This window comes from Netta rufina, assembly GCF_964035555.1.
Source record: "Netta rufina genome assembly, chromosome: 6".
In the NCBI taxonomy this organism is placed as follows: domain Eukaryota; kingdom Metazoa; phylum Chordata; class Aves; order Anseriformes; family Anatidae; genus Netta; species Netta rufina.
In genome coordinates this window covers 7,717,566-7,737,554 of record NC_140129.1, presented here as the reverse complement: position 1 = coordinate 7,737,554, position 19,989 = coordinate 7,717,566, and the positions used below count along the sequence as shown (strand labels likewise).

Below are 19,989 nucleotides of genomic sequence, written 5' to 3'. Positions count from 1 at the left end.
CTGTTTTTTCTTACCTTACTACAATGTTAACTCTCCGCTGTTGAGAAATTGTAGAAAGCAGTGAGAAGACAGCTTCTTTCCCCTTCTGACAGGTGAAGAGAACAGAGCACGTCTTAAGATCTGGTAGGATGTGATGGTGAGAGTAGATAGGTAGGAACTTTCTGGTGCTTACATTTGTAGCACCTGAACTCAGGACAGTTCTTGTGTTTGCTGATCTACTATTACAGGAGGGGACTTTTAGGGAGTTTCTGGAAAGCACTAAGAGTGACACTGGTGTTGAAGGAAAATCAAGTATTTAAAAAAAAATAAATCTTAGTTTCTTCAAAAACTTAATGTGCAGAAAAAATCAAGGAAACTTCATCTTCCTTTGGAAGAGAGCTGTGCCCTATTATGTGGTTATAGCTTCATCAACGAAAGCTTCGATACAGCGTGGTTGTATCAAATCCCTGCTGCATGTTGTTGAACTCTGTAGATCTGGAAAACAGTAGAAGAAAAGCAACATAAACATGACTTTTCATTTTCTTTTACGTATTGTCAGTGGTAAATACAATATTAAAAAGACCAAAGCGTAATGAGTTGCCAGCTGAGCTATGATCGCCTTAAATATTTGAGTCTGCACAAAATTATTCTTTTGAAATACTTCAGTGCAAACACAGAATCGTTGGCTCCTGGTGCTGGAGAATCCGCATTCTTCTCTTAGCTGATACCTTTGAACTTCTGAGTACCAGCTCTGCCTCTCGGGTTCTTATCTGGTGATTACATGACCTGAATAGGGAGAACTGATGGGAAATGCTGATTCTCGGAGGGTTGTGAATAGTCTAAAACTTGGACTGAAGTTCTGTGCGAGGGCTTTCTTTTTTATTCTTGCCAGGGACAGTCCAGTTTCTCATTCTGCCAGTCCTTTAACTTTATTTCTTCTTTTAGCTTATGAATTCCTTAAGTTATCTTTCCACTTAAGGCTTATTCAGTTTGTTTTGTTGCACTGACAAAAAAATGCAGAGGCTTATTAACCACACAGACACCACCTTTGGCTCAGAAAATCCCCAACCTGCAGCTGCTGGAAGCTGAGGGAGTATTCTTGAGAAGCGCTGCTCTGCGCTGCCCCGTTTCAAGGCTGTTATCTGGCCACTGCTTAGAGGCAGGACACTCGGTAGATCATCTGTAGGCTGACTTGGTGCAACTTCTTTTTTTTTCTTTTTCCTCTTTTTATGTTCTTCCAGTAGAGCAGCAGGGATACTGTGGTTAGCAGTGTGCATTAGCAAAGGCTTTGCTGCGTTGTCAGCACGAGAATCACCGGTGTTTGAACTGTGCTGCTGGACCAGCAAGCTCAGAGTTAAAGCACTGGCTAATTTAAGCTGAAGATTTTTGTCTGTGTGCACAGGTTGAGCCAATGCTTGAATTCACATTGCAGCAAACACACGCTGTCTCTTATCAGAATTTATTGCTATCTTAAGCTTGGAATGGTTTTCTTCCTTCTCCACCTTTCCCAAGATGTGTCTGCCTGGCTAAAAGGCCATACTTCTCCTCCGGGATGGCAAAGGTGCATCAGTTCTGCAGCAGTGCAGCTGCTGAGCCTTGCTTTTCTCATGAGCTCTATCACTTGGAAGTTCCTTTGGGTTGCCTTTGAGCAGGACAAAAACCCAAAAACTTAAAAGTTAGCATCCATTTTTACTTCCACTTAGTGGTTTTATGTTGCTGTGAAATGCCTTTCTCTCCTAGGGAATTGGTTCTTTGTGCTTTCCAGAAATACTGTGATTATGTGGGTGAGGGAATGTTTGTTGCCTCGCTTTTTGACTTTTATTTCTCACCTGGAAAGACTCCTCTCTGTTGTATTCTAGATGTCACGAGGTTCTATTAATGCAGTGATGGATGGGGAAAATGTTTGTGGTTTGCCTGTGTCACCTTACACCGATTGCATTTAACTTTCACAAATCATCATGCTAGTCGGAGGCTATTTGCAATACATCCTTGTTTTGTGTGTGTGGGAGGGGGTATCAATCCAAAACGTACGGGGAGAGAGAGGACCCTCCCCTGTCATATTTACCTGAGACCAGGCTGTTTCCCATCAGCACAGCGAAGTTCTGATTCCAGCCCCAATATTTCATGGCAGGCAAAAAAAACGGAGCTATTTTTAACTTCTTGAACCTGTTCATTCTCGTTACCCTGAAAAGGGTTTTGCCCGATGAGTGTTGACATAAGCTCTTCTGAGCTGTGTCTCGATGCTTCGTGTCTCAAGTACGATTGTCTCTATCCATCTATCTCAATACCCACGTTGGTCGGTTGCAAATAGCCCCTACAAGGCGCTTAGACCGGCGCTCATCCCTTGGGCCTTGCATCGGTACTGTCCTCACACAAGAGGTTCTCGGTCTGCTGGTGAGCGCGGTTCTTTTAGCTGACAGTTCACCGTGCTTCTCTGGTTTCTAGAGAGACCGGAAAATCTTGTTCCCAATTCTGAAACTTCATCAAAACATATTTGGGCTTTTGAGTATTTGTCAATACGAAGAAACAGTTGGCTTATCTCAGGAATTTCGGTGTTTTGCTGCTGGTGTCAGCTCAACGGCGTCTTTAACTTGTCACATCTTTCATGGAAGGTTTCTTAGGCACTGTACCAAACTGTCCTCAGCAGCTTGTCGTTTCCTAGCACTTTTCTGGCCTTTAGGCCATAAATTCCCTGCAACACTGTGTAGGGGATATGGTAGTGTTTCTCTGTGCTTTCTTAAAGATGTTAGGTGCTAGCTCCATGTTCAGTGCGTTAACCAAAGCGGCTGGAGTGCCCAGGGAGGCCATCAGAAAGCTGAGCATAGGCAGTTCCCTCAGGAATTCACAGCAGCCAGCTAAAATGCAGCACAGACAATGCTGCGCCAGCCGAGGTTACTTGGAACTTTTTGGTTTTTCTTGAACATGGAAGATTTACCGTAGAAAATGATGTCAGATTTCAAACAAGGTGACCGGGGGGGGAGGATGTGAGTTTGCAGTGCTTTCGAGAGCATCTCTGCTCAGGGAGCTGCCTGCCATATCTTCCTGGGCTAACTGCATCCTCAGTCAGGTGTTTTGTGTGATCCTGATGTGGCAGGAGGTTCTGGTTGTTTGCAGTGTACTTCCAAATGCCCCGAGTGATCTTCCAGAATCAAAAGATCCATCCCTGGGGTTCTTTGAAGGCACAGCTGCTCACTCCATCAAGCAGTAATGTCTGTACCTAATTGATTAGAGAGAAAAGCTTTTTACAATAGATTTTTCTGTGAAACAAGTCGCTGTCTGTCTACTTGGGAACAGTCCCGTGCCCTTTTCCCCCAGTCCTCTTCCCCCATCTGAACACAATCCCTTTGCATCATGTGGTGGGATTTTTTCCTTCTGAAATATTTTCATGCTTTTCCTCTGATTTTGAAAGACATGTTTTACTGATTATCTTCCAGCAACCTCAAGCCTGACGAAGTAGCATTGTTGTACTTTTCCATGCCCACAGGGTTCATTGCGCCTGGAAACTTTTCTAATGAATGTGCAGAGATAGTAAATCTGCCCCCACCTCCTGCTTTTTCTGTTTTTCGTTTAATTTCTAGTTGGAAAGAGAAAAGATTGGAAATCTACTTTTAGTACAAATACTTGGCGGGGAGGGGAGTGGTAAGGCGGAAAGAATACAGGAAGGAAGAAAATATTATGACGGGTATCTCCAGATCTCATCTGTTTGTTCTAGATTATTTTCCATTTTTGCTAGCATTTTTCTCATGGCTAATTGAGGAACATCAGTGCACTTCTGCGGGCCTCACGACAGAAGGCACTGCTGAAGGGCTGGGGCTCATTGCCCATCTTTGAGCCATGTTATAAGGGGAAGCTATTTGTTTTTGCAAGATCAGGTCCTAATTTTCCACTCTGAGCTGTAATTTCACTTCAAACCTGATAAGAGAACTGGATTCTGGTTTTTGGAAGGGGAGGGAGACAGTCTGCCAGCACTAAATGCTGTTCTCCGTTTCTCTTAAGCACAAAACCCCAATTGTTTCCAGTTTTTAAGACCTTTTTAGTTTACAAGTCAGGGAAATGTCTTATTTGCATAAAAGATTAATGTGAGGGCTTCTGAATACATAGAAATTCGTAGGTGCTAATAATATGCTGATTTCAAAATGTTTTACACATTGCTTTTTCACGAATTCCATTCTCTTAATTCTTGGCTCTTGTCACTAGGATGTGGGAGGAGAGTTGTTACCAGGGAAAGAAAGAAAAACCAGCTTTCTATTACCTTCTGTTTTCTTTCTAGGGGCACAGGTATTATTTCAGAATATACTTTAACCTCACTTGGTTGGATTTCCATACGAGGGATTTGCAACTTTTGGGTCCCCCTTTCCTTTTACTGTTTTTCTTTAGAAATCTGGTGTACGGCAATAGCAACTTGGTTTTGTGCAAGACTTCCTTCTTGCAAGACCAGAGTAATGCTCTTGTGAATAAGGATCCTGATTTCAAACCTGTAATTACATTAATATTTCTGCAGCTGCTGAGAGCAGGCTGAATGGTTGTAATGAAAGGCAGCAAGTTTGACAAGTTGTAACATGCGAGGGAATCTCAGAGCTGGGAATGTCAAAGCTTTTGAGCTAAATAAGTGCTGAATGCATATTAAATAAAAACTTGGCAGTGCTCTTCTGAATGACAGCTTAATACACAGTCACTACAGCATAGTAGAGCAGAGACTCTAATAAGCAGACACATGTATGTACACGATATCCTCGCGCGCTTAATTAAATGGTAGATCAAGAAGAGTTTTTGGTGCTCGATGTGAACTGCTGATTAATCAGGGCTTTACGGCGAGTTTTTCTTCCGTTGCTAAGCTGTGAAATGTGCTTGTTTTTATTGCAAGATTTGTTTACGATCAACAGCAAACTGTCTCTGTTCCATCTTGGGGAGCGAGGGCATTGTGATTTCAGTTTGCAGATAACGTTGATTTCAGAAGAATCGACTTCAAAGGGATACGTCCAGTGCCTTTGAAAATCAGTGTTCGTGGGCCCCTGATACAGGAAATCATTTAAATGCTTTCCGTTTCACATGAAATAAAAAGTGTGCATAAAGGCTTCCCAAAATAGGAATGCTCTCCTGTAACAGGGTTTCATTCATACTGCTAAATATGGGTTAGGAATGTAACTTTAGATCTTAGATTTAAATATATTGACCTATGCTCTTTTTTATTGAAACCGAAATTGCTGTAAATTATTTTCATCCCAACGTTTTACCTAGCTGCTGTGGGCTAGAAAGCTTTGGGGGGGAATTTTAAAGACTTTCCAATTAAACAACTTCTAATTCTCAACTCTGGCATTAAAAGAAATGCAAACTGAAGTGCGTGCATTGTAACCAACCCTTCCTCCCAGCCAGCAGGCGCTCACCATGAAATGCAGTAGGCCTCCACCCCAGGCTCCTACCAAACCCCCAAACCAAGAAGGTTGCAACTGTCCAACCACAGATTGGTCCTTCTGTCCGTCCCTTGTCCCTGCAGCCCCTGGCGCTCCATACAGCCGGAGCGAGGCCACTTGGAAGCTAGAGTGAGATGTCACGGCACTGCCACACCTGCCTGCCTCCAGAAGAATATAAGGACAGATTTTGGGACAAACTTTGGAGGTTGCAAAGGAGCACTGATACTCTGCCTGCGTGCTGCAATAATGTGCTACTGTGCCTGTCTTTAAAGGATTATATTGTAAGCTCTAGCTTACTTTATGTTGATCATGGGATGCATACATAGCACTGCTTCCTTGATGTCTTCTTTCAAGGGCAGTTGTGTAATACAGGGAATTTCTAGGCTAGTGTTCCTGGTGTTTTGTTGTTAGCCTATTATGTTGTGCCATTTCAAGGACGAGAAAAAAAGCCTGTTTCCAGGCAGCCCTGATGTTCCTGAGTTTTGTTTTTTAATTTTAGATTTTCCCGTGCATGTTAGCACTACCTGCTTCCATGCTCTGTTGATCTGATCTTCAGCATGCAGAAGTTAAGTGGAAGAAGCTGTGGTGCTGGAGCAGCTCATGGAAACTTAAAAACTCATTCCAAAATATTTTGAGCAAATGGCATTTCTGGCTAAGCATTTTACAGGTGTTTTTATTTTATTTTATTTTATTAAAAGGTGAAATGGTGCCGACTGTTTACCTTTCACAGGTTTTTACTTCTCGGGTGGTTAATATTCTAACTGACCCTACCTCCACCAGCAGTTTGGCCTTTTATCATTAACATCTGTGAAGAATTACGTAAAGAGAACTGAAGATGAAAAGCACCCACCAGTTCATGAAGTCAGCCATTGGAGTTCAGCACTGTAACAGATACCTGTTTTAAGAAGCTGAATGTGTTTGTTTTGTTGAGCCCTCAACTAACAGTTCAGTGCGAGTGTGACAATTCAGTCTCTGTATAAGAGCTATAGGAATTGTGTGATTCAGTGCAGGAGCCTTGTAGCTGGAAAATACTGACTGTAGCATCTCCTTGCATTAGAAGGTGTAATTTCTCCTTTTCTAGGATCTCCAAGCACAGAAACTCCTTTTTTCTCCTTATATTTTCAGTTATCCTACAGTTGTTTTTTTTGCCCCAAATACTGATTTTTCCCCTTGCTTCTCCCCTTCTTACTTTCCCTTCTAAACTTATTTGTGGAAGATGTAAAAATCTTACTGTGTCGCCGCTTATTTTTCTCTCCACTCTAACGCTGTATCATGGATTTTCTTTTCCAGGGAAACCCACAGTTATGGTTGATAATTTCAGGTATCAGTGCCTAAATTCCTTAGGCCTGCTGGCTCAGCAGAAATGTTCAGCTGGATCAAGTTTGGCAGTTTGGGATGACAAGAGATGGTGGGCGCCAGGAGTTGTTGCGATAAGCAGTTGCCGATGTCTGTAGACGACAGGGAGAGCTGTAACCCATCTGCTGGGAGGCCGGGTGGTGTTTAAGAGGGAAATCTCTGCCAGGTAAAAACTCCTGGTGAACGCCAAAGAAGATAGCAAGCCTGACTGATCCAGCTGCAGACCTTTTATGAGGTCTCGGCATAACTCTGCGTACCAGAGCGCCTCTCTCAACCCATGAAGGGTTTTGAAGTGTGTAGCTTGGTTTGGTGCCTGTTAGCACAAAACGGTGGCACATTGCTCTCCGTGTTTGGTCTGTGGTGACTGTCAGAGTAAATAAGCAGTGTTCTGTTGTGTGGTGCGATGCCAGAGGATGGTTCTAGCTGCAGTTTGTTTTCATCTTGTTTTCACTCTGGGATGAATGGAAGAGGTTGAGTTCACAAGGCAGCGCTGATTTTTCTGTCATGTCCTTATTATGGATTTAACAGTTAACTGGTCCAGGGGAATTAATACTTCAGCAGCAACTGAAGTTAGTTAATTCTGAAAACAAACATTAAGTAGGCGTGCTGGAAGAATTAGTCCTTGAGAAAGCATTTACGGGTCATTTCAGAGTTGGACATGTTTGTTTAGCCATTACAAGGGTTGGAAGTTTTTGGTGGGAGTGGGCATTTTTATCTCATGAGTAAAATCTAGATAAGATTGTCTAGAGTACATTCACGACATGTCTGAATTTACCTATTTTAAGCCTTTTTTTTATATGATACCATCTCCTGGTTTTCACATGTTAACTCCTGTTGACTGGCAGTGTGGAGAGAGGAGAAAAGGAGCCCTGCTGAATTTCACTGCTGTGCTGTCAGAAGCCCCGCGCTCACCTTAATGCCTTGCAAAACTGCTCGTATCCAAGCCAGCTGCTTTCTGAGCATTGCCACGTGTAGTCCCAGGCAAGCTGCCTGCAGTGCTGGTGTAAAATCAGGGCCAGTTGAGGACGTTCACAGGCTCATGGCTCCGCTCCCGTGGGACCCCACACAGCTAGCATGCTGTTATGCTGGGGTGAGACAGTGCCACGGGGTGGATGTGAACTCTTTGGTGTTTACATACGACTGAGTGAGCTTCCCAAGACAACCGGGGGATGTGTGATATTTTTTTTTCCAGTGTGTGTTAAGTCTCATGAATTTCAGCATGAGTCATACGATGTCTGGATAAGGATTTAAAGATCGGGAGAGTTTTCCGATTGTTCACTTTTCAATTCTCAGACTCGAGTCCTTCATCAGAATAGTAACGTTCTGCTGTTGTTTGCAGTGACTCCCCACGAGACAGGTGATTAGCTTGTAATCCTGAGAGTAATTAGTCTGTAGTTTGGGCTGATCCTTGCTCCCAAATATTTCATCGTCACACGGTTGGCAATGGGCCTGTGGTAGCACAGGAGATCCCAGCGAGAGGAGGAGATGAACCATCAGGGCTGGCTGTGGTCAGGATCACTGCATCGCTTTGGGACTAAATCATCTGAAAACTGGATACCGCAACAACGTGGGATTAAATGGGAGGGGATGTGGCATGGCAGGGAGAGCAAAAACCACAGGGTTAGGAAACCGAGGTGGGCATGTAAGTGTGAGAGCATGTCAGGAGCAGCTGCTGTTCTTACATTTCCTGTGGAATTTTGGAGTTTTTCCCATCCACCCAACGTGAATGCCTTCCTCCCCTGCTTGTCCTTGTTGAAGAATGTCATAACTTGACAATTCTGACGTTCTTTGAAACAAAGCTTTTGGGAGGAGCCTGTGTTTGGAGTTGGCAAACCTGTGTTCTAGAGTCTTGGTGTGGGTCTGCCGCAAGCATCCTCCTTTCCTGTGTGGTAGGAAGCGTCCTTGTCCCTGCAGGCATGTCACGCACGGTAGGGGTATGCTAAGTATTCCCTCTCAAAATTAGGAGGCTGGAAGGCTTTGCTTTCCTTTTAATTTTCACAACTTGAGATAAGCGTGGAGAACCTTGCTTTGCATTCAGCCGTGTGCACTGAAGTATCGGCTTTCCAGAGCACCTGTGCAAAACCCAAAGAGCAGTGTGTGCCTAGCACAGCAGTGTTATTTTGGCTAGCAGTTCCCCTTTGCACTTGGTTAAGTAGCCTGGGGTTGTTCTTTGGGACAGGCTGATCTTAGCTATTGGAAAACATAAATCTCACCCTCAACTTCAGTGAGGCCCCGGGAGGAGAAGACACTTCTTGAAGTCCTCTAGCTTTCTTCTGTGCTCTTTGTGGCTTGTTTGTTCTTTTGCATTTCTTTTTTCTTTTTCCTGTTGCAAGCCATACAGGACTGACCTCCTGCAGTTCAGCCAGAACAGTAGAAATGCCAGCCAGCATCTCACCGGAAGACAGATTTTGCCTCTCCTGCCATTCCAGCATGTTTTTCTAGGGAAATTCAAATGGTTTACTTGTGCAAAATGAGAATTGCTCCATTTCTTGTCATTCTCATGGCCCCGAAGGAGTGCAGGAGATCACCTGCAGCTCGAGAGTCAGCTCAAGAGCACTCAGTTTATCTGCTGATAAATGTTTCATTGTATTATAGCACTGACCATTAGTAACTGTTGGAAATATGACGTGGTTTGTATGGACTTGCTGGCAGCATTTGAAATTCCTGTGGAGGAGGTAGGATGGGGAAGCACAGGAACTAAGTAGAGAAGCTCTGCAAAAGGAGTGCAGAGGAGGCAGGACAGACAGCTGCTTCTTTTCTTGTCTCCTTCCCAGCAGAGAACCAGAGCTGGGAGCTTCTGCTGTAGCACCTGAGCTGACTTCCTCCTTCAGTCCTGGTTCTTTTTGTAACTTTGGTGGGTGCTTTTTTGTTTTGTTTTGTTTTTTCCTTTCTCTGGATCTGTAGAAGTAACGAGTTTCACCTTGAATCAGCTTTCTTTATCCACCTAAGCCAAGAAAGAAAGAAAGAAAGAGGGACACCAGAGTTACTAATTATCCTAGTGTTAAAAAGTATTCAGTCATCTACTCCTGTTCATCAAAAACTGGCCCGCAAGTTCTTGTTGTCTCATTTCTTTGCTGAGTGCATGTTAGGCTGTACACTGCAACATACCAGGAACATGATACACAACAATTATGGCTTATTGTTTTATTGGGATAGCGGCTTGTTGCTGTTCAGTGCTTGGCTTGCCGTAATATTTGCTTGCATACAGCTCGCTGTAAGATAAAGGTAGCTTATAAAGATGTTATGATTTGCTGGGGCGTTATAGGATTTACTAAATAGGTTGTAGAGAAACACATTTGGAGGCAAAGATGGTAGATAAATAACGTGAGCTCAAACAAAGGGCGAGGGACTGAGATGGGAACAGAATTTTGTATCTTGGCACTTGCCTTGCACCTCCAGCCCCTTCCCTTGTGCACCGGTCTGTCTGTCTGTCTGCAGGGCATCAGAACTAGGGAAGGGATCGAGCCTTTAACTAACGTGCTTCATTCACCTTCCTCCTGAGGTTAAAATTAACCACGAGCAATTCTGCACCCGTGTCACTGCGTGGCTGCCCAGCTGCTTGTACTGACACCAACACGGGGCAGCCGGGGCTGGCAGGGGTGAGAAGCTGAAGTCGCTTCCTTTGGCGTGAGCCTGGTCTTGGAACCGGTGGAAACTTCCTCGCAGAGGAGCCTCAGGACATCGTTATTACAGTGTAATTAAACTAACAGGATTTAATTGCATACCACTCTTTATGGCTTTAAGAAATACCTACGTAGAATTGAGAAGGGAATATCTACATAACAGATTTAACACCAGATGCGTGAATTTGAGACTGAGTTTTGTGTTAAAGAAAAAAAAAGCTGTGCAAACACATTTTTGAAAAATAACTTGTGATGCAACTGTGGAGCGGATTTGTTTGAGATGAAAGGCAGTAATATACAGATAGGATTTGTTTATCTTAAGGTTACAAAATTTAATTGCTCTTCTATTATCTGTTGTGGTTAGCTATGTGAGCATGGATTCCCTTACTGGCACGCTGGTTTCATACATAAGACCAGCTGCAGCCCTTGCCATTCCTCTTTTTGTTTCCCAGCTGTGTGGACAGGCTTTTTATTTTTATTTATTTATTTTTTTTTCCTCTTCTGCTCTGCTCCCCCCTCCATGATCTGCTTTAAAGCAGCAGTGTTCTCCCAGCACTGCAGTATCTGGCTTGGGCTGTATTTCTGGCAGCGTGCTCCACCTTCTTTCACCTGGCCTTCTTGGGGTATTGTCCAGCTTCTGTGGAGTTTTTTTTGCAACTATCATCTTTATTCCTGTTTAACTTCGTGTGTTAAACTTAACTAAGGGAAATGTTACAGCCTCAGTAGGCAGCTTTTTCCTTAGAGCTAGCATTTTGCCATCCTCAGGTCCCAAGACAAATCCTTTTCCAGCCACCACGCTTGCTTGAATAGCTGACTTCACTGAACTCCACCTTGGGCCAACTGGGAATTCAGATCCTTCCCCCCAGATTATTTTATGCTTTCCAGAAGCACAAACATGCAAAATCCGTCAGTCCCGGAGAAAAGTTCTCCCTGGCTAAAGCAGAAGTCACCACGGTTACTTACCGAGGGCTAGCAGTAAAGCAAAGAGAAGGAAGAGATCATCAGAAAAAGGGGTATTTATGAGATGGCTTCCTTCTTCCCTACTTTCTCCTTTTTTCCTAGGACAAAATCACTAACATTTACATTTTTTACAATACATATTTGTAGAATTTTTGAATTTTCTGTTTGATGGTAATTTTATTTGGTTGCACTCACAATCTGGGCTTCAACAGGACGTGTCCATCTCCTGTCTAATTTCCCATGTTCGTTTTGTCTGTGCAGCAGAGAGTTCAAGTTGGTTGTAAAATATGTGGGCAGAAACAGGGAGGTAATTCCTGGTAAAAACGGGAGATGGTGTATTTTAGAGGTAACCTCCCAGAGACTGTGTCTAGTTTTCCTTGTATGATAAAGTAGACAATGTTCTGAGATTTTGAGTTATGTTTTATAATCTTTGCCTTGAAAAATACCAGGATTCTCAAATTGGTGATTGTTCATGCCAGAAAACGTCTAGTGTCTTCTACAGAGTGCTGTGTTACCTTTTCTTTCCTTGTTGAGATTGTTGAGGTTGGCATACAGTTCTGCATGAAACAGCAGTTTGTGTGCAGTGTTCCTGTGCCACTTTGCTTCCAAGTGCTGGTGTCTTTTCTTTCTTCTCTTGTGATACTTTGATGTTCTTCATTGCCAGGGGAATGAGGGATCACAAATTCTGCCTATGTAAAACTGACCGTGCAGTGTTATCCAGGGTTGTTCCAATCCAGTAGTTTCTCCCAGTAACTTGATGGAACAAAAGCACTTCCCTTCCAGAAGTTTGATTTTATTTATTTATTTTTATTTTACTATTATTTTAAATATACTTTAATTTAAAGTTACTCTTGTATTATCTCTGTTCCTTAAATTTATCCGACCGTTAAAATGATTTGCTGAGTGGTACCATATGCCATTCATTTGTTTAATATGTGGGTTGAGTAAAGTTTGCTGATAGCAGTAACAAATTCAGCATAATGAAGTTAAGCTAGTCATAATGTCAAGTACCTGGAGGCATATCCTTTGTTAAAAATACACCTATTTGTAAACTGCAAGAGCCGTTATTTTGACCTACCTATACTATACTTACCCAGCTATGTTTATAAAACAACGTGAATAAAAGAAAGCTAAACTACATGGTAGCATTCTTGGCCAGTGACTTGATAGCTCGCTGGCCATTGCTGGATGATGTCTTAGTAGATCGCAGTTGTTAGCAACTGATATTCATGGAAGCTTGTGGGAGGAAGTGTGCTGCAAGAATTTGGATGCTGGCTGGTGGAGTGGCTGGAATTCTTCACAAATCTGTGATCTGCATTAACTAATATAGTTCGGTAGTTTCTCCAGCTCTGGGTTTGCAATACCTAACAGAGAAGTAGCCTAGCCTGGGAATAGTTAGGAACGTTGATTGTAATGGTTTGGGCAAGTTCTGTAGTTACAGAAATAAGCTGATGTGAAACTGGATGGGTATAATCAGATATTTTCTGAAAGCAACTGAGATGCTTGCAACATGAGGCAGAGCAGCTGTCAAAAATGTTCTTGTGCAAATGTGGTTATCTTTATTTTTGGACTAACCAGCATTTTGTCTTCACAGCAGCTATACTTCTGAATGGAAGTGGCTTGCAGACAGAGCTAGAATTGGCAGCCGTTGGACATGGCTACAAGCCCAGATTTCAGAACTAGAATACAAAATCCAACAACTAACTGACCTTCACAGGCAGATACGTGCCACCAAGGTATTGTCTGTAAGCTCATAACTGGGCTTTTCCAATCATTTTTTATTTTTTATTTTTTGACAGTGTTTCTTGTAATATTTATTTCTGTGGTTCCTCGTTGTTGTTGTTGTTGTTGTTGTTTGTTTTGCCCTGGAGTTCTTGTATCTGAGTGGACTGTTGCACACAAAGGTTAATGACAAAGACATCAGGAGCTGCAAAGTGTTGTACCCTAGAGGCATCAGTACAAGTCTGGGAGTCAGGAACCTTTCTATCTGTGATAGTTAGAGACTTTGTTAGTGACTGTGAGGGTCCTGGCACAAGGTACTTCATTTGTCACGCTATTTCCCCCTCTGTGGAGAGGCAAGATGTAGCTTTTAGGAGGGGTGGTTGGCTATTCGTTTTCATGTTGAGAGGTTTGGGGGGCTTTTTTGTTATTTACAGTGCATGTTTATTCTGAGGAGTAGTTAGTTAATGTTTGTACAGCACTTTGAACAGGTCAAGGATTAATTATTACTAAAATTCCAAAGCGTATAACTCATGTACTGGCCTTTGTAAATCGAACTGGCTAGACAGTGGTAAAGTCACATTCCTGAGACATTAATAATCTATCTATCAATTTAACGGCTTGTCCAGGTCAGTCTCCTGAGCAAGAAGCCTAAACCTGTGATCGCTCTGTTGGTGTGAGAGTAGCAGGTTTTGGAGAAGGGCTCATTGACGAGCCTCATGTAAGTTGTGTGATGTGTGCTGGGGTCAGATAAGCACAGGTGGAGAGGAGCCAGGAGATGCTTTACGTTTTATGTGGCTGAACATGAGACTTGGCGGGAGGAAAAAGGAGAGGGAAATCGTGCTAGAGACTGTTTCCTTCTGATCACGTAAGAAGCCTTCTTGTCATGTGCAGCTTTATCTCTCCTGGTCACAACTTTTCCGCAGTTAGGTTTTTCTTTAAAATAGAAGTGAAAGGAGATTTTGTATTTTGCTGAATGCTGAGTGTCCCTATTTTAGTGTTGTTCTAAATACCAGATACCTGCTAGATATGCTAAATACCAGATATGTGACAGATACATACAGCCTGTTATGCCCCAAACCTATCACACTTGAAGGTGGCATAGATCTCATGAGCTGCAGGACAAGGAGAAAGAAATAGCAGAGAAATGAGGGAAAGAGCGTTCTTTTAGTCATGCATTTTCTTCGCATTAGGTGGCGGGTTGGCTCGGAGCCTAGTCATCTTCCTGCTGGAGATCTTTAGTGACATTCCTTTTTGCAGACTTCATGCCCCTTTCACCAGCTGTGGTGTTCAGCGTTTGGCTTTGTGTCCCACGGTGAAGGTGGATGTGTGTTTTCTTTGGCTCTGGCCATTCTGTATGCGCGTTTGTAGCATGCCAGTGCAGCGGCTATGGAAGGACATGCAGGCTGATAGAAGAGCTCTTTGTTTTCACTTAGTGGCTGCAGAGTAGTTACACAATATTGGTCGAGTTTGGATGCTCTTTAATGGTTTCAAAGTGCTTTCTGTATGTTTTGAGTGGAAAAAAATGTGATTCATAGCCAGTGAACAATGACTTCAGGCACAACAGGAAGGGAGATGGTTAAACCATGACACTTGCGGGCAGTTTTTTGGCCTGGTGCATTGTGTCTTCTGCATCCCCGTGCACGCAGAAGTAGAAGCTTTGGATCTTTGAGAATCGGTCCATTTAAAATCTGCTTATCTGCCTAACAAAATAATTTGATTTAATTTTGGGGGAAGCAGACAGGGGAATTTCGTTGCCAAAACCTACTGGTTGTAACCAGTTTGACTTGTGATTCCTATATAATCAAGGTTAGTCTTCTAATCCTTTTGTCTTCCTCTTTTATGACTATTCTGTCTTCCTTTTCATATTTTTCAATTTACTCTTCTGTCCTTTTCCACTTCCCTCTATCCGTGCTTGTCAGCAGGATTCCACAACTTCAAAAAATAAAATTTCAATGGAAAGAGGTGGGTGTGGGGGGTTCCCTCTTGTGAGTGCTTTTCCCGTGAGCTTCTGATTTCAGAATTTGTTTTAGACATTTATAGATTGTTTTTAGCCTCTTCCCATGATCAAGACCTGGGATATTTTTGCTGCCTTACTTTCTAAAGCTGTTGAGCTGGCTTGTCCTCCTGATGTGGCACATAAAAATTAGAACTATACTTGAACTTCCTTGAACGTAATGCCCACTTTGTAACTGCTGTGGCCTGCAGATTAGAGTATGATAGTGTCTGGCTTCATTTCCATCTGGCAGAACTTGAAAAGCACAGATGGTGAACTACTACCTAATAGCAAATGTGGAAAATCTTGTGTTGACCTGGTGGAAATCCAGAATCTCTGTGCGCCTTTTGGACACGGAAGCAAGTTTTTAAGCACCTGAGTTTATTTTTAAAGTTTTTTGTTGTCAGGCTTGAAGTTATATCTTAAACAGAGGAATAAGTTAGAGGCACAAAGAGGGACTGGACAATTCAATGTTTTTTCCTGGTCTTGTCTTTGAAGCCTCTTTGAGAATTGCTTTCCTGTTTTAGGACAAGCTGCTGCTGAGGCAGGAGGCAAGGCACAAGTAAACCTATAGGACCCTTGATTTTCTACAACCTAGGTGAAGTCTGTCCCACCATCTTACAGGGGTTCCTTGTGTTCAGTGACAGTTTTCCCTTGCTTTTAGTGGAATATTCCCACTAGAAAGAAAAATTTGAGGCAGAGCAACTGAATGATCCCATTCTTTCCATATCTGGTTGATATCTGAGTAACAATCAGTAAGCCCTTTCTCTTTGGAGTATGTCTGTAGAGGCCTTTTCTGAGTATTCCCTGTATTTGCTTAAGATAATGACAAATTAAGAGGACATTTGAGGAACTGTTCGCAAGTTCTTTTTGTTTATTTTGTTGAATGCTTTAAGTTTGTTAAACCAACTGAGATGTTACCTGGGAATATATTTTACACTTCCGTTTTTCTTATCTGTGAAGTGGAAAGCACAGTGGGGTGTTCTTTTTCCTACTTTCATTTCTTAAACTGTTACTTCCCTACCATGTAAATCTGTATTTATCTGATTAGGTGATGTACTTTAGATGGTAGATCATATCTCGTGCCGTGTTTGTGCAGAATGCCTTGGAAAGGATTGAGATTGCTAGAATATGTAGGGTAGTTGCGTCTGTAATTATGAAACTCTAAAAATGCTCGCCTTAAAAATCAATTATTAAATTGTAAAAGGTTTTTGTTTTGATTTGTAGCAGTCTGTACTACATAAAACGACAACCTTAATGCGTTTCGTTTAGAACATGGATAAGAATAAGAAAAATAGAGTGCTTTAAAATGCCTCAGAGAAATCCATTGGCTGCAGAATGTAACCAACTTCAAATCAAAGGTGGTTGTTTCTTGCAGAAAAAACTCTTCTTAAACCAGCAGGCAAATGATCGTGTAGTTGCTCTAATAAGTATGAATTTCTGATTTGAATTTTGGCACAGATGTTTAAGCAGTGGTTTAACACTGTAGAGCGATTGCTGTTATAGGGAGTAGCACGAGCAATGCAGCTTTTCATTAATAAAAATACCTGCTATTTTTATTTTTGTGTATTTAAAATCTGGGCTAAGTGCTCCAGAGAGTCGCTGGGAGGATTTAAGGGGGATGTGCCAGGTTCAGCCGCCCCTTAAGCATGATTTAGGAGGGTTAATTCATTGTCAACCAACTGTGTTCAATTGCTGTTGTCTAGGGGATGGTGATCTTAGAAGAATTCCCATTTCCAAAAGACATTTTGAAGAAGCAAATACAATTGACAGACCAAGAAGCTTTATTAAACGCCACAGGGAATTCGCAAGCTGCCATTGAGAGACAGGATTCTTTGCCGGAGCATGACTTTGAAATGTCACCCAGCAGTCCTACCCTGCTTTTACGAAACATAGAAAAACAGGTAAAGTAAAATAAGAACTGAATGGTCGATGGAGCCAAATGATTTACTTCAGAAGCAGGGCAGGTTCCATGGTGATGCCACCCAAAAAGGAAGGTATTTTGCACTCCTGAGAGTGGGTGCTGTTGGATTCAAGGGCTTAAATAATACATTGTACACAGGTTTACAAATTAACCTTTTATTTCTGACGTGTCTGTGTTACCGCGTTGTCTCCATCAAAGCGGCCACATAACCGCTTCTAAAAGCTATCCCCAAACCTGCCTCTCCCCTGTAGTTAGGTTTCGTGTAGAGCTGCCACAGGTTATTTCAGGAAATACTTGTGTGAGATGAAGGAGTGCAGCTGAGGATGGAGGTATGCTGCATTTTACGAAAGCCCCAGCTGGATATAATTGTTGGGTTGGCTTTTCAAGTGTTGCAGGAGCAATCCGGCTAGGAGCTGAGGAATTCCAGGTACTTCCGAGGCAGAGCCGTGAGCAGAGTTTTGGTTCATGGTGTTCAAAACAGGCATTTCCAAGATTAATTCCAGGAAATAACAATAGAGACTCCAGCAGGGTTTTCTTTTGCTAGAAAGTACGTAAGGAATATGGTAGGATCACATTGCTGGAGGAGATACAGGAAATTTGTTTTCTGAATGAGTTTATGGGGTTAGCGTAAAGCAAACCTAACAAAAGCAGTATGGTGCATTAATTACCTTGCTGCTGTCCCTAAATTCTTGGTCATATGCACTTTGTTCAAGTAGGGTAAAAGCAGCTTTAGATACAATGTCTGTTCCTGAATCTCTGTGCCAATTTTTCTTATTTGATAGTCATACTTTCCTGTTCTTAAAATGCTTCCCCTGTTTGATGGTTCTTAACCACAACAGACAGGAGCGTGGAAGTGATGAAACAGGAAATTGATATGCACAGTGCTGGCAATTGCACAAGGTAAACCAAAGAGCATTTTTAGAATGTGGTAAACGTCCCCTCTTAAGTGATTATTTGGAGAATTAAACACAATTTTCTTTTAGTTAGACACTTAACAAATGAGGTGCTAGGACTGTGTTTGCTGGTACCAAAGCATCTACAAAGAGAGGTCCAAGAACTGCGATGACTTGGAAGTAGAAGTGCTCTTTCAGTGCATCTCTCAGATTACACCAGATTTCTTCCTTTTTGACCACACAAAGATGTGGGGTTTGATTTTGGTTTTATTGTTTTATTTTTTTGACTATTGGTTCTATAAATCAACCTGGACCCTGGGTTTCTTCTTGTTCACTGTCAAGAACAGCGATGCTGTAGGCTGAAGTATATCCGCACACATTCCCACATAATTCTTCAGTCCTATGTTAGAGCATTGCTTTGTTAGAAATAAGTAATTTTACGTGTGAGCGAAAAAAATGAAACAAAATACAAAATGACTCAGCCTCTCTTTTTTAAATCTGTTTTCAAGTTCTTTTCAAAGCTATGCAACGTCTTAAAAACATGTAATTTTTTCCTTGCAGTTTGGATGTCTGCCATTGTTGTGGTGCTTTGACATTCAGTGGAGTCTTTGCTCCTTTTACGGATTGAATGCCGCTGAGATTTTGAAATCAATCTGCTAAATATTTTACTGACAGCGTGTTTGCTTTGTCCAGACCCTTTATAATTGACTTGCTATTTCTGTGCTTTAATATCCATCCCTGAATATTTTATTCTGACGTGAAATTTCTACCTGATTAGCCAACAGCATCACTTAAACATTAACAGAAAAGACGTGACTTGTAATAAAATGGAAAATAATTTTTTCAGCCTCTTTCTACATAAATGGTAGTGCCTGAAAACATAAGCCAAACGTATGGAGTGTTGCAGGAAGAACGGCCGAAAACACAACAGACACTAGTATGGTCAGATCATGCTGCCCTTTATTACCCGAAAAGCCTGACTTTTATAGCAAACTTAACAGGGACGGATAGTGTCTCACACAAGATTATTGGTCAAAAGCACTCAGACAAACAACTGCACGAAAACAACCCCACCTGCAAGAAAACAACCCCTTTGTGATTAGCAGTCATGTAGATCCCGTCCTTGAAGCCAGCTGCTGGCAACAATATTTTTCTAAATTCCTCAGTTGGGTGATGTGGGAACACTGTCATGGGATCGTCTCATAGTCATCCTGGTAGGTTGGTTTGCTCAGCTGCAGCAAGCCATGGGATCTTTGCTGTTTCAAAAATCCCTCAACAATGGAGTAACCTTTAGTAATTCTTGTTTTAAGCAATCATAGTCCTGAATGATAAACCCACAAAAATTTTAGAAGTTTAAGAAAACGTACTCCATTTCAGATACATTTCACTTATGTTTAGTATGCAGCAGACAGTTTCCTCTAAGTAAACTTGTGGCTACGTTTGCTGTTGGAATAACCATTAAGGTTTGACATTTAAAACAAAAACATTGTGAAATGTTATCTGGAGTCAGTCCACAGCTGCATTGCTTTACAGGGAGTAATTCTTAGTTTTAACAGACAACCTGCATTTGTTTTGGGACAGCCTTAAAAATCTGGCATTCTGGGGGGTGGGCACTTATTGCTAGTTTTAAGGACATCAGAAGATTTTAGCCAATCTGTCTGTAGTTACTCTTGTAGATTTCTTTTTAACTACAGCGAGCAATGAGGAGTATTCTTTTAACAAAAAAAAATACTCTGGGTGAACAAAATGTACAATGAATAGCAGACTTTTTTTTTTTTTTTTCCTTTCCTGTTGAAATGCTTTCTGGACAGCCAGTTAGCTCTGAGCTGCAGCTGTTGTAATGTCAGCTGTAAAGTGTCCTGGTTTCTTCTACCTTTCAAAAAATGTTGCGCTAAAATACTGAAATCACTGATGTATTTTGTATGTTATTTATTCAATGTCTGTGGCTGGGAGTTCAGAGTTGGTTTTCTTGTTTGTTTGTTTTTGTTCTGTTTTGTATAGCTGAATATGATAATTGTGAAAGAAGGAAAAATGACCTCTGATTATTCAACAAGAAGAAATTAAATATGTTTGTTCCATGATGTATGAGACTGGAACCCTAAGTAGGAAAACAACAAAAGCCCAGGAC

At 41.9% G+C, this 19,989-nt stretch overlaps 1 protein-coding gene across 6 annotated transcripts in view; it reads left to right on the top strand.

Annotated features, from left to right (window-relative positions):
• KANSL1L (KAT8 regulatory NSL complex subunit 1 like) overlaps positions 1 to 19,989 on the top strand; it is a 57,451-nt gene that overhangs the window by 1,849 nt on the left and 35,613 nt on the right. For 4 of the 6 annotated variants that reach the window (XM_084289252.1, XM_084289249.1, XM_084289250.1 and 1 more), the window contains exons 2-3: positions 12,924 to 13,065; positions 16,751 to 16,948. In XM_084289252.1, coding sequence (XP_084145378.1) covers positions 12,924 to 13,065; positions 16,751 to 16,948 — 340 coding nt within the window. The remainder of the gene's footprint in view (positions 1 to 12,923; positions 13,066 to 16,750; positions 16,949 to 19,989) is intronic. The other 2 variants (XM_084289251.1, XM_084289253.1) reach the window with 2 other exon arrangements.